This window comes from Morone saxatilis, unplaced genomic scaffold (assembly GCF_004916995.1).
Source record: "Morone saxatilis isolate NCDOM2014 unplaced genomic scaffold, NCSU_SB_2.0 Contig6, whole genome shotgun sequence".
Classification (NCBI taxonomy): Eukaryota; Metazoa; Chordata; class Actinopteri; family Moronidae; genus Morone; species Morone saxatilis.
The window spans coordinates 3,164,452-3,177,761 of record NW_023340206.1 but is presented as its reverse complement, the minus strand read 5'-3'; the positions used below and the strand labels follow the sequence as shown (position 1 = coordinate 3,177,761).

Genomic DNA, 13,310 nt, shown 5'->3' with positions numbered 1-13,310 from the left:
TCCCTCCCTCTCTCCCTCCCTCCACCAGGTCCCCCACTCCGCCTCACTCTCCTCCACTCTACTTCATTTGTATTCTATTCTTAGGGCCGCTCATCTCTCCTTTGTCGTTCCTTCTCGTCCCTTTTTAATCTCATTGTATCTCCCTCCCTCGTCTTGTTCATCCTTTAGTGAGACAATGCTCCTCGGAGGGTGTCGAGGTACGCGAGCCAAGGCTACGATGATAATCCTGTTACACTGCCACAAGTCAACACATGGCAAAGCGAGGGAAAGACGAAGCGTCTGGAGGGAGAGTGTCCAGTTTTAATTCACTTAGCTGAAAGTTTGACCAAGTTAAGCTGGTGTAAATTGAGCCAACTTCAGGAAAAGCTTAAAAAAAAAAAAACATAAGCGTGCATTATGCCGCATTTGGCGGATGACATTATTATTGTATAGGCTGTTTATTCAAAAGCCAATTTAAAAATAGCCGTTGGCGAGGAAATTAGAGTGAGCGAGACCTTTAGGTATGCATAGAAACTGCATGCTCTTTTTTTGTATGGTCCAACATGGCCATCTTCCTGTTGTATTCCACACTTCCTGCCCTTTGTCTCTGCTCGCCCTCCATTCTTCCACGCCAGCCCTCCCTTCACAGGAGAACACTTCTATAAGGCGTAGTAATCCATTAACAATGGGCCCACACAGGAAATGACAGACAAACAGGAAACTGGACAGCGAGCAGTCATTTCAGTGTAGGTTTTTAACCTGTTAAAACCCTCCAGCGGCTAGCTGGGGGTTGTGGGTAAAGAGGTGCTGTTGGGTTATTGGTAGGACTGTGAGATTTGAATCTGGATGTGTCATTTTCTAAAACAAAGGCAGGAAAAATAAATCTGTGTGAGAGAGAGGCCAAGTTAAACTTTTTTGCCTTTAAGAATATGTGAAGGAGACATCTTTATTCTGCCAAATTAGAAGTTTGTTAGAGTTTTTTTGTAGCCCTTAATCTTCTGAGTAAGTACCCCTGAGGCCCATTCAACATTTATTATGTAATTTCAAAAATGCATGGCCTTCAGTCTGAAAATGTTTTTTTTTTTTTTACATTTTCCTAATTTGCAGACTTTTGGGAGACGTTATAGGCTCTCAGAGAGTGTTTACTGTGCTTGCCGTGTGTAACCTGTTTGTCCCTCAGTTAACCTTCCCCCCACTGTTAACCTGTATTTAACAGAACAACCACACAATAATCCCCCCCCCGTAAACCAATCAGCACACAGGAAAGGCAGCTCCTGCTTCCTCTTCCTGTTTGGATGTGGGGTATCAGTGACACGCAGATGGCAACTGGAAACAAACAAGGACAGTGTGCCATCCGCCTCTTACTAATGCCCCCCTCCCACCCATTCATCAGGTTAATCTGGACAAGCCTCTGGTGTGATGCTTGGTGACATTGTCCTAACCTGCGTTTAAATAAACATACGGCGGGCTGCTCCTTAACCTCGCAGGATTAAAGCGGAGGAGGGAGTAATCCTGCCCTCATACCTCAAATCTCCTGGACTGTGGGCCGTGTGCGCCTCAGACAGTGGAGCAAGAAAGAACCAAAGACAGCCATTAAGCATTCTCCTCTTGCGGTTGGCGGGCAATGTGGAGCACTTTACCCAATTCACCTTGCCCCCTAATGGATGACAAGAGATATTGCGTTCTGAACTGCTCTCACCCCTCTTGTTTTAAATTTTTTTTTATCACCCACTCTCCCCCCCCTCTTCTTCTTCTTCTTCTCCACCAACACCAGGTTCCCCCTCCGTTCCTGTTACCGTGTCGACCAACAAACACAAGGTGGAGGTGCGCGAGTTCTCAGGTGAGGGAGAAAAAAAAAGCAGCTCGTCTCTCGGCCGCCTCATCTCACTTTTGAGTCATTTTCAGAGCCTCTGCTCCTGTCAGATTCTCTCTGACAGGATAAACAGCGAGGCTATAAATAGAGCAAGCAGTTAAAAATGCCACTGATTGAAGGCTCTGCCATAAATATCTCATTGGTCGCGTTCCCTTTTTTCAGATGCGGTGCTGTCCTGCATGTTCCACACTGAGAGAGAACAGAACCCGCGGATCGAGTGGAAGAAGAAGGGGAAAGATGTTTCCTTCGTGTACTATGGTGGACTCTTCAGAGGTGAGAAAGCAGCCTGTTGTGCTTCATCCCCCCCCCCTTGGGCGACCAACAGGGCGTTTGTTTTAATCAGCTTGCAGTGCCAGCTGGAAGGGGTGTGCCACATAGGGTGAGGGAAAAAAAAACACCACCCGGGCACGGCGAGACAGGAATGATAGACACGAACTGTCTGTGTCAATGATGTCAAGGCATAAAACCTGTCTCTTATCCTTGATCCCGCTCATTTGCGGTTTAGGATGTGGTTTTAATGGCTGAAATAAATAATAAATCATACAGTAGCGTTCCCCCGGTCAGTCTCTTTTATAGGCGGTGCAGTTAGCCTGACAATTTTCTCAAATATGTCAAGGCTTTGAAATGCCTCTGACCCGTCGCCGCCTCTTCGTTGGCAACTGATTCCCAGCTTAGTTTAAAAGGTGGCATGAATTACTGCCTTCACAATGTCAGGTGATTTCTTAGAAAGAGCTGCTTGTAAAATCACGGAAAGTTACGCCACGGGAACCTACTCTTCCACCCACAGGCTGGATTATCAGGGTAGGGGGCCATCAACACTGGGGCTCTCGGAAGTGGGGGTGGGGCTATTCCTGAAGAGTTGGCCTTCGGGAAATATCTGTCTCTTTAGCTGCTATATGCTCACTATGTTCACCAGCCAGTCTTTAACTGTGTACTGGGTTTTTAGAGCTGCCTGCTACGGCCAAAAATGCATATGAGAGCACAGAGTGAACCAAAACAGAATGCTGAACAATGAGCTGAAAGGGTAAAACTAAAGCCGAGAAGAGTTTCAGATTCACTGCATTCACCACTTCAATAATATATCATGAATATCACTATATTGTGCTCTGTAGGTAATGTATATTATAGATTAAAACAAAGTGGCTAGAGCCCCCAGCCAGGGAAGACATTTTCTCTCCCTGATCTTCCTGACCTTCCGTCCTTTCTCTCAGGTCCCTTTGAGGGCCGGGCCACCATTCAAGGAGCCACGGTGACGCTGCAAAGGGTGACACAGGAGGATGCCGGGGAGTACCGTTGCGAGATCAGCGCTCCGTCTGACTCCATCAGCCTGGGCGAGACCAACGTCACGCTCAAAGTCCTGGGTACGACTGAAAGAGAATCAGTGATACACTTGGTGAAATTTGAATGGCTAAAGTGTTGAGAGAGTGGCTTATGTTTCTGTAATTCTGTCCTGCAGTTCCCCCACACACCCCGTCCTGCGAAATCCCCAGCGGGGCAGTGACAGGCTCAACGGTGCAGCTGCGCTGTAGGGACCAGCAAAGCATCCCGCCCGCTACATACTCCTGGTTCAAGGACAACCAGCCGATCAACCCGCCCCGACTCCAAAACGCCACCTATCTAATCGACTCACACACAGGAATACTGGTGAGCGTCGGCAGATAAGAAAAACTGGGTATAATGGAGTGTGTATTGGGAGGTTGTTTACATGGTTTCCTTGCAGTATCATGTCTTATCAAAAGAAGCAAAGACGTTTTCTTCAAGGTGCTCTCGTTTGATAGTAAGTAGCGTTATTGAGTCTTTCTCAAGGACGCTTGAGCACTAACAAGCTTTTCTCTTCCCTCTCTGTGTCTCCTGCAGGAGTTTAAAGCTGTAGCCAAAGAGGACACCGGCAAATACAGCTGCCGGGCATCGAATGGAGTGGGGCCACCAAAGATGTGCGAGGGCAAGCACATGACGATAGGTGTGTGTGTGTGTGTGTGTTTCCACACTTCATCCTGCCTCTTCCCCCACACCTTTCAGCACTGGAGAAAATCAGGGATGCAGTGGAGAGGAAAAGTCCACAAAACTTACTTCCCCCTGCTTTTAAAAACACCTTTACAAACTAGACTTGAAGGGCCACTGTATCCATTCTGGGACAGTCTGAATAGTCTGAAGCCTCAGCGCTCAATTGCCATTTATTGCTCAGAACTGATTTTTTTTGTTTGTCTGTTCACATTATTTGTAAAAAGTGGCCCATATCCGATTCCAGGGTATAAAAGTCACATGATTTCTGATAAGACTGCTCACACTGCAAAAAATCTGACCTGTATCTGATTTGGGCCACTTGTGCCTGCAGCATGAACGCAGCCTAAAATGAGACTGTTTTGTTTGGAAAGGTTTTCAGCTCGCTAATAAATTATACAATGTACTCTAGGTTGATGCAAGCAGCCACTTATTATTGCATATTGGAGTACAGAAGAAGGCATTAGACAGAGTTGCATTAAAATGTGGCCTTCCTTGTTCATGTTCATGTTTGGAGACTATAGTTACTACTGTTAGGCGATCAGATATTCCTCCATCTTTTCTGACTTACTGCTTCAATAAAACAAAACTGGAAATGGAGAGCTTTTCTGCTGCATGTGGAAAACAGACCGTAGACAGACTCTTTATTCCTGCCTTCCTCTCGCTTCCAGAGGACGTCAACATCTCAGCCGTGGTGGCAGGAGTGGTGGTGGTCTGCCTGGTCATCGCGGTTTGTGGATGCGGGGGGTTCCTCTTACATCGCAACGGATTCTTCAGTCGTGAGTTTGTCTTTTTAGTCCGATCCAATAGGCGCTTTGTCTGCCTCCCTGAACAGTGAATCAGTTAATACACATATTGTTTTTATTCACTCCAAAAAAAAAGTGACACTCACTCTGTTTTCTCTTCCACGGTCCTCCTGACTCATCCATCAGCAGGACACAGAGGAAGGTAAGAGCTCCGTGATTGCATTAACATTGATGTGAACAAACACAGGCTAATACCCTACACACTGAGACTGAGGAAGGAGGGGGGGGTTGGGGGAGGGATTGTTGTTGCACTTAGACTGTGTTGCGTGTCTGCGTGCTGAGTCAGGACTGTATGGAGTGACAGCTGTGGCTGTGTGTGCCTATATGTGTGTGTTTTTGAGCCACAGCCGTGCCTGTTGTTCTACTCATCCAGTGATTGGCGCCAGCAGATGTAAAAACCATGGGAAAAGGTTGTGTGTGTGTGTGTTTTTTTTAAACTGACTGCCACTTCCAGGCAGATGTACATCTGTTGAAACTGTGTCAAAATGCAGCAAAACAGATGATCCAAAAAATTCAGACAATTAAAGGAGGAGAAATAATCAGTGCAGCATAATTATGGAATAATTACCAGTTGTTAATCAGCAAGGAGGAAAATATTGGCAGTAGAAAGAATCACAAGCAATTAAACTGATTGGATGGGTAATTTGAAATGGATTATTTAGATATTGTAGAATGAGTCTGTGGCGTAACAGAGGGCTATGAGTGCAGTGCATTTACACACAATATCAGGCCCCGTCCAGTAAACACACCAGGGTGTGTGGGCGTAAGGACGTTTTGATGCTTGACTGCCTGTTAAGCCAGAAACCAGAGACATAAATGTTTGTCCCCATGTGACTGGCCTAACTCGCTTGACTTTATGTTATTTGATTACTGGCTTGTTACTGTGCAGCGTTTGATGGAGAGTCGTTGTGGAGCTCTCCTTGAAGCGGATGCGAAAGCTCTTTGTCTAGGTTAAAGTCTGATGCTTATCCCACTGAGCTAACTGGAGCTGTCAGTGTCAACTTCCTATTTATAGAACAGGCTTCTTCACAAAGACTCAAAGACAATGTGACATGATATCTGATGCACCAATAGTAGGCACAAGTTAACAGTGTAGGACTGTAGATCAAGGATTCAGCTCTGCCTTTAACAGAGAAATGGACATGGAGATGTAGATAGATGGATGAACGTCCTATCATGCTAAACACTGAGCAGGGTCCAGTTTGAAATTGTCCTTACAGTTGATGGTTTTCGTGAAAAGGAGAATTTGGGCTGTTTGTCGCTGAGATTTAAGCCCCTTAAAGAGAAAACGATACACATAGCTGTCCATGTACTCTGAGGGTTACATAATACGTAGCTTCCTCAGCTAGTGTTTCAGACGGATATTTGAAGAAACATTATTTTTACTACAGTTCTGTTTTTCCCAATTGTAATCACAAAATAGACGTAATTAAATTTAATTTTTAAATTTACTTGTAGTGGTACAGCGTGTGCAGTAATAGTCCAGTAATAAACTAGACAAACAAAAGTTTATGAATAAGTGTATTTATTGCAAATGAATAATTACTCAAAATAAATCACTTTCAATATGTCAACATAAATAACTTCAGTAAATAATTTACATCTTTAAATATATTTTCAAAATCTATAAAAGAACAAAACAGATTTATCTTTTTGGTGAACATGTCAAAATAAGTGTAATAAAATACACATTTTTAAATTCAAGACATCAGGAATTCACATTACAGACACTGGCGCTGACTGTACACAGGCCGGCCGTATACTAGCTTATTAAATGTTCATCTGCAGTGGTCCCAGTCATATTTGTTCTTAAGGTTTACTGAAAAGCAGATCACATGACATAGTCCAGCTACGTTTGAGTCATAAACTGTGAGAAATGCAGTTGCAAAAACAATATTTTCCACTTAAAATGTTTGATTTGAAAGAGACATTTCCTTCTGTTAACTCCCCCTGCTCTTTGATTCATTCCTGTGGATGTCTGTTGTTTTTCTATGACTCACTCCCTATTGAGTGTTTTGTCAGTGATTGTTATTTAGAGTGCTTTAACTGTGCGCTTTCCTTCATGTGTCTCTGTACACTGAGTGCTGTTTTCTCTGTTACCAGCAGTGGGTTTTATGTTGTTTTCCAGTTTCATTCCCTCATGCTGAATATTAGGGACTGTCATTTGTGCCCATATGATGTACTGTGAAGCGCTATTCAGTCACAAAACTGCAGGGTTGCGCAGAAATTGGTTGAATTTGCGTGAATTGAAACTTCCTGGAGGGACTGGACTGGTTATTGATTTCTCTTAAAGTGGGTGTGTTTGTGCTAGTGGGTAGTGACATACTGTAAATCCAGATTTAAGAGCATAGGTGTAGGCCTCTAAGCTGAGGGCCCCAGTGGTTCCTTTAACTAGCTGAATAAAGAGTTGTTTCTGGGAGCTGATTGTTTGGTCTCAGTCTAATTTATATAAAGGTGAGACCTTTGGGGCCCTCGTAGTACATGGGCCGAGGGATGAACCCACTGGGGGTTGCTGGTCTGTGTGCATTATGAGATGACAATTGCGTAATAAAGAGGCTCTAGAAGGGGCCTAAACTGGAGCCTTGGGGAACACCAAATATAAAATGTCCATTTAAGAATTAATAAATGTGTAAAGATTGTGCATGTGTCTTGCTCAAGGACACTTCCAGAGCTGTAGCACAAACCTGAAAGAAAGACAGTAGAATAGAATCTCATTGGCTTTAGACATTGTATATTGGGGTGTTGGATTGCTGCATGTGATTGGCTCACCACTTGACCAGCTCATCCCAGCATTTCGTTGAGCTCTGCTGCATCATGATTGGCTGCATGTCTGTACAGCATCGCCACTAGGGTATGAAATATTAAATCATTCATAAAGGTGTGCTTGAAAATAGAGCTTTGTACCCGTAAGGGTGGGTTTGAACTTTTAGGTTTATTTTTGTCATTTCAAAGCATGTGGTTGAAAATACGTGTCACTGTAATCTGACTTGTATATTTGATTTCAGTTTCGATGCTGTGTATTCAGGTCATCGCTGGCAGATTTTTTTCAGTCTGAATATTTAAGACTTCTGCCTGTAAACTGTGCTTCGCAGATACAGTGCATTCAGATCCATGCCTTCAAACTTAATTTTACAAGCTGAGGACAAAAATGATCCACACAGAGAGATTGTTTTGCATAATATAGTTTTGTACGCAGTGTGTCGTCCAAAAGGAGGTTAGCCTTACAGGTCAGTTCACACTCAGAAAGGCTCCCAGCTTACCCGACGTCCAGTAGGTTTGCATTACTCATAAATTTCCTAACTGGGTCATTGTAGAGTCTTTGTGTATTTTGTTGACCTGCTGGCCTGGAAGAATCTGCTTTTACCTTATTTACCTGAGTGACTGAAATCTATTGGACGCCAGGTGAGCTGGGAGCTTTCCTGCTTGTGAAATTATGCAGGCGTGGATTTGAATGCTTAAACATGTGAAGCACTGTTTTGAGACAAGTCTTTATGTTCAGATTCAAAAAAATAAATCTGCAAGCAGTGACCTGAATATAGAATCAGATCAGATGTATTTGATATACTTTCAAGCGCATCCTTATGAATTATTTGATATTCCATACTAATAAGCCCCCCACCCCGACTCCATTAAAGCATGGTGTGCAGTTTGAGTCCGAAATGACCCCGCTCTTGTTGACCCTCTTTAAAGCCAACAAACTGACCCCTACAGGTCATTTTGGATCTCCCAGTGTCATGGTGCAGCCCACATCAGCAGCCAAACCCTGCACAGAACTGAGGACACGTGAGTGTGACCCTTAGGCCCACAGACAGATACAGAAGCAATTAACAGCCATAATAATTAGAATCTTTGACTGTGTACTTAATAGTGAAATTTTTTGATAACACAATACTAAAAGAACCTTTCGGCAACGTAAAAGAGGCTCTTTTTAGACCCGTTCTGGGCAACTGTAGAAACTTTAACCACAACTTTAGTTTAACACCAAACTTGACTGATGTTTTCATCAAACCTATGACATTAAAAAAGTCCAGCAAAGTTTTGAGAATTTTTTCCTTATCAAAGGCAGAAATACAATAAAAGTAACGAATAACAAGATTTTTTTTTAGCACATCTCGTTCGTTTAAACCATTCAGTAACAGAAATAATTGACAATTTGTGTTAGATTTATCAAAATGTCAAACTATTCCTAAGTCCAGTGTGTAACATTTAAGAGGATCTATTGGCAGAAACTAAATATAATATGCATAACTATGTATCCATTAGTGTATAATCCTCAAAATACGAATTCTGATATTTCTGTTACCTTACAATGAGCCTTTTAAAGGTCACCTTCCATGGAGGCCGCCATGTGGAACCGCCATGTTTCTACAGTAGACCTAGTTTCTCGTACACTGCAGCTTTATCTCTAGATGCCATTAAGTCCTACACACTGGNNGCATTTTTTGTGGCCACTGTAGTTTCTCCTTGGAAGGGGAGGGAGATGGGTGGGGGCAACTGCTATATGCCATAAATCATACACACTGGTCCTTTAAGTATTCAGTAGTGGTTCAAATAGATTTTTAGTTTTCTAATTATTTCGGTCTGTTTTTGCCTCCATAGACAGAAGAGCAGAGTAAGCGTAGACTCATTGTGTACATTTACATGTATATTCAGTAGTGAGTTTATTAGGTACACACTGTTAAAACTAATGCAGTCTAATACAACAGTCCCACAATGACTGACTTTGATGAAGACAGTAATGTTTTCAAGGCTTCTTTCAGCAGAACCATTGTATTAGACTGCATGTTCCTTACACATTCCTCTCTCCAGCTTAATACAATCCTGCTCAGCCATCGAGAATTCAAAGTGAGACTTTCCTTTTTACCCAATGGGAGGTTTGCCATGTATGATGTGCATTATTTATGCAGGGCAAGATATGACTCAGGATACAGCTGTCCGCCTCGAGTCTCTTCTCTTCTCTGTGACTCTGTCAGACTGTCCGATGTGCTCACCATGTCTTTGTCTTCCAGGTCCAATGTCAACTACATCCCCCCGCCCCAAGAAGTAAGTGGTTTTTTTTTTTCCCCTCCCTCTCTCATGTTGGGCTCTGAGTCGTAACATGAGCAAAGCGCTGACTTAAGCACAAGCTGCTCACACTTACCTAATGAACGTTGGTTTTTGATTGAAATTATAACACCGTCACCCAGAGCCATATTTCTGAAACGAGTGCAAGAAAACGACCGGATAACTAAATGTGTGTTTTTTTCTGTGTCCCTCAGCCCCAGGACTTTAAACACACCCAGTCATTCATGCTCTGAGAAGCTGGCCTTCCTTTGAGAATACATCACCCTCGTGATAAGGTGCCAACACTGGATGATTTTCTTTTCTTTTCTTTTTTTGGACTCTTGAGTGAGCTGTTAATCTTCCAATACATGCTAATTTCAATCTTCTTCCTCTGCCACTCCTCTCGGATGGGTTATGACAAGCAAATTTTTGCGAGGCTTCTTCTTACTCTCTTGCTTTGCTGTGTGGGTCTGTCGTTCTCCTGCTCTTACGGGATTAAGTTAAGTTTCATGGCACTCTGCTCCCCCCTGGTGGTCAGATGTTGAAATTCCAATTGATCTTCTCTGAATGATCCAGGGGCTAGCTGAGCTTTCTACAGACTTTGCAGGCCAATCCTTTTTAACTACCTTTTGTTTTCTTTTACCAAAGACTGTGTGGTAAATATAAAGGTTTTAATCGTCACACAGAGTTCTCTTTAAAGCCATATGGAAAGCTTTGTTTTCAATCTATACAAACTTAAATGCAGTTTACCTCAGCGTCTGCCACATGCCAGTGCTTTGTCTTCTGTAACACTGGAGCCCCAGAAGATCCTCACGATCTTAGTAACAACATGGTACCAGACCAAGAGAACAGGAAGCCACTGCAGCCAATTCTACTGAGACCAACCCCATTCCATCCTAATGTGCCTGCATGGTCTTTATATATATAAATATACCTTGTGCCTTTTTAATTTGTCTGTCATATTTATCTATGGATCACAGTTTTTTGTAAAGAACTTGCCTTACTTTTTTCTGTCTTTATATTTTTGTGCCACTGTTTGTCGATGTTTATCAAAACGGAGTGTCTGTTTTTAGACAAGTGTGTGAATGGATTGTTCAGAGTTTTATTTGAATGGTGTACCAGTAATAAAAAGGTTTTCTATTCAAAACCATACTCGTCATTATTATTGCAATCACAGTCACACAGTGGTGGAATAATATATAATAAATACATTTGATTACATACTTTGACTCGTATTTCCACACGGTGCTAATGCTACTTTTACATAAGTAAAGGACTTCTTCCACCACTGCAATAGACCTTCACAGCAGCCATTTTGAAATGAAAATGGCAGGACTAACACAGGTGTTACTAATGATACTAATGAAGGCTCCATTCCATTCAGGTCAAGCGGCGTCAGGCTGCTGCCATAGTACACGCTGGCTCCCTGCAAAGGCTCTGCTCCACTAAATGGAACCAAACCTTCATTAGTGTCACTGGCAACACCTGTGTTCACCCTGCTGTTCCAAGTGTTGGGCTAATTACTCTTTATTTTATTTACTACTCCCTGCAAACAGTAATTAGTTACTCTACTAGTTATATTACTTTTCTGCCAGTTCCCACAAAACTGGTAATTGTGTCCTGTTACCCTGAAATTCAGACCGACGATTAAAATCTAGTTCTGTTTGGTTAAATAAAAGTATTAGTGCTGAATATAAACGGTTTTATCTTCCAAACTAGTTTCCTCAACGATTACAAAAATGAATCCAAGGATGTGATTGGATCGTTGGATTTTAAATTAGTAGGGTGGTGGTGACAACAAATGTAATGTTAGAACTTATTTTTGAGGGTGTTTATTGTAATATTACTGAAATGTATAAGTACTTAGTTACTGGGAAAAATAATATTTTAACTGTAATAATGCTATTAATGAGTTTACTGCCCAACACTATTTCAGGTCAAAATGGCTATTGTGAAGAAGACCTACAACAACACAAGTATCAAACCGAAATGATTTAACTCTAATCTACAGCAGCACTGATTAATGAATCTAAAGCTGGTTAGTTGGTTGCTTTTTGTGACCCACAGTATTTTTACTCCCTTATTCCTGAAACTAACTGCATCTTTTTCATCTGCACGTCGTCACATGCATGCTGAAAGCCTCTTCTGTATTCCCACAGGGGGACATACTGAAGCGCAGTAAGCAAGACTGTACATTAATCTTTCAAATGCATTTCCTACTGACAGGCATCAGAGACAGGTTGACAGACGGATTGAGCTCGGAGCCAGAGTTCAGTCCCCAAATTACAGTTCAATATTTAAGAGTGAACGCTATATAAAATGCATCCACTCCCACAGGTCTCACGGCTTGAATTTTTAAAATGTCTGCCAATATGGACAGTGGTGTTATTTATATATGAGTTCTCTAGTTGTTGTCAATCAAAATACACAGCAAGGTATGGATGTACTATTCTGTACTGGATGCAGTCACACTGAGCCAAATCTTGGTACTTTTTCTGGGCTCGACATTAAAGCCTGGCTGCACGTAAGAAGGAAACGTGCCCTTTCTGACGCAATTTCGGGTTTCAAACATTCTTCCTGGAAGGGCTTAAATGTATTTCTGACCTCGTCATAAAGCTGCACACTCGAGACCAACGCAGAGCGACAGCCGGTTTCCATCTAGGTCAGCCAACAGTTGAATCACTGCAATTTCTCATCAATGAATTTCAGCCATCTGCACGGAAATTACAACCAATTCTAATGCTAATTTATTATAATTCAACTCGTGTTCTCTAAAAGGCAAATACAGAGTGCTGCTGGAAAGTATATGAACCTCCTGAGAGCTTTGTTTTCTATTGTTTCATCATTATTTCTTTATTGAAGCAGAACCAACTAATCACAATATAATAAGTAATATAAAAAGTGCAATATCCAAATCACAGAAGCTTCTTTGAGAAAAGTAAAATGTGAAAAGCTTTATAACATTATAATGAAGTACTGCAGTGCTGCAGAGGTGTCCTGACCTACAGATCTTGTTCTCCAGACTTAAAAAAAAAACATTTTTGGTACGCACGTCACATTAAAATGACGTAAAATGATCATCCCCACTAATCGTCATATCTGTCAAAATAATTTAAACAATGTTTTGATCATATTGTGCAGCCCTAACAAAGAAAAAGGAAAATAAATCTCCTGAGACATTTTTTTTTAATCTGGAGAACAAGATCTGTAGGCCGAGTCCTCTCTGCAGCACACGACTTCATTATGTTATAATGCTTTTCACATTTTACTTTTATCAAAAAAGATTCTGTGATTTACTTTTTACAATATTAAGGTAATTACCCTCAGCATGGTCGACCTGTGTGGGTTCATTATGGTAAGACTAAACTGAGTGCTGCCCAGTTTCTCCCCCAAACGTCTCATGCCATTGATTCATTTAGCCAACAACTGGGTGCCACCTGATTGTATTTACCTGCAGCTCAGGGTTCACCAACGTTTGCTCCTACAAAACTTTATCAAAAACTATTTTTAATTTAGTCTTTTCACAAAACAATTGTCTTCCTCAAATAGGTATATAGAACTAAACACACTTGTTATTTTATATGAAAAATACTGGTTCTGATTAAATA

The 13,310-nt window shown here is 41.9% G+C and overlaps 1 protein-coding gene across 1 annotated transcript; it reads left to right on the top strand.

The window, feature by feature from the left end:
• The first annotated feature begins 175 nt into the window (after positions 1-175).
• On the top strand, positions 176-9,956 carry jam2a (junctional adhesion molecule 2a). Its single transcript, XM_035678054.1, has 10 exons — positions 176-197; positions 1,754-1,819; positions 2,015-2,125; positions 3,064-3,213; positions 3,309-3,496; positions 3,710-3,812; positions 4,525-4,632; positions 4,786-4,801; positions 9,633-9,702; positions 9,918-9,956. Exons 1-10 carry the CDS (start codon positions 176-178, stop codon positions 9,954-9,956), a joined length of 873 nt encoding a protein of 290 aa, XP_035533947.1.
• The last annotated feature ends 3,354 nt before the right edge of the window (positions 9,957-13,310 follow it).

Excerpts from the sequence above, each read along its gene's own strand:
- jam2a (XM_035678054.1), top strand. The coding sequence starts at position 176 with ATGCTCCTCGGAGGGTGTCGAG. Across the intron at positions 1,820-2,014 it reads GGAGGTGCGCGAGTTCTCAG|ATGCGGTGCTGTCCTGCATG; the intron begins GTGAGGGAGAAA and ends CCCTTTTTTCAG. Across the intron at positions 3,813-4,524 it reads GGGCAAGCACATGACGATAG|AGGACGTCAACATCTCAGCC; the intron begins GTGTGTGTGTGT and ends TCTCGCTTCCAG.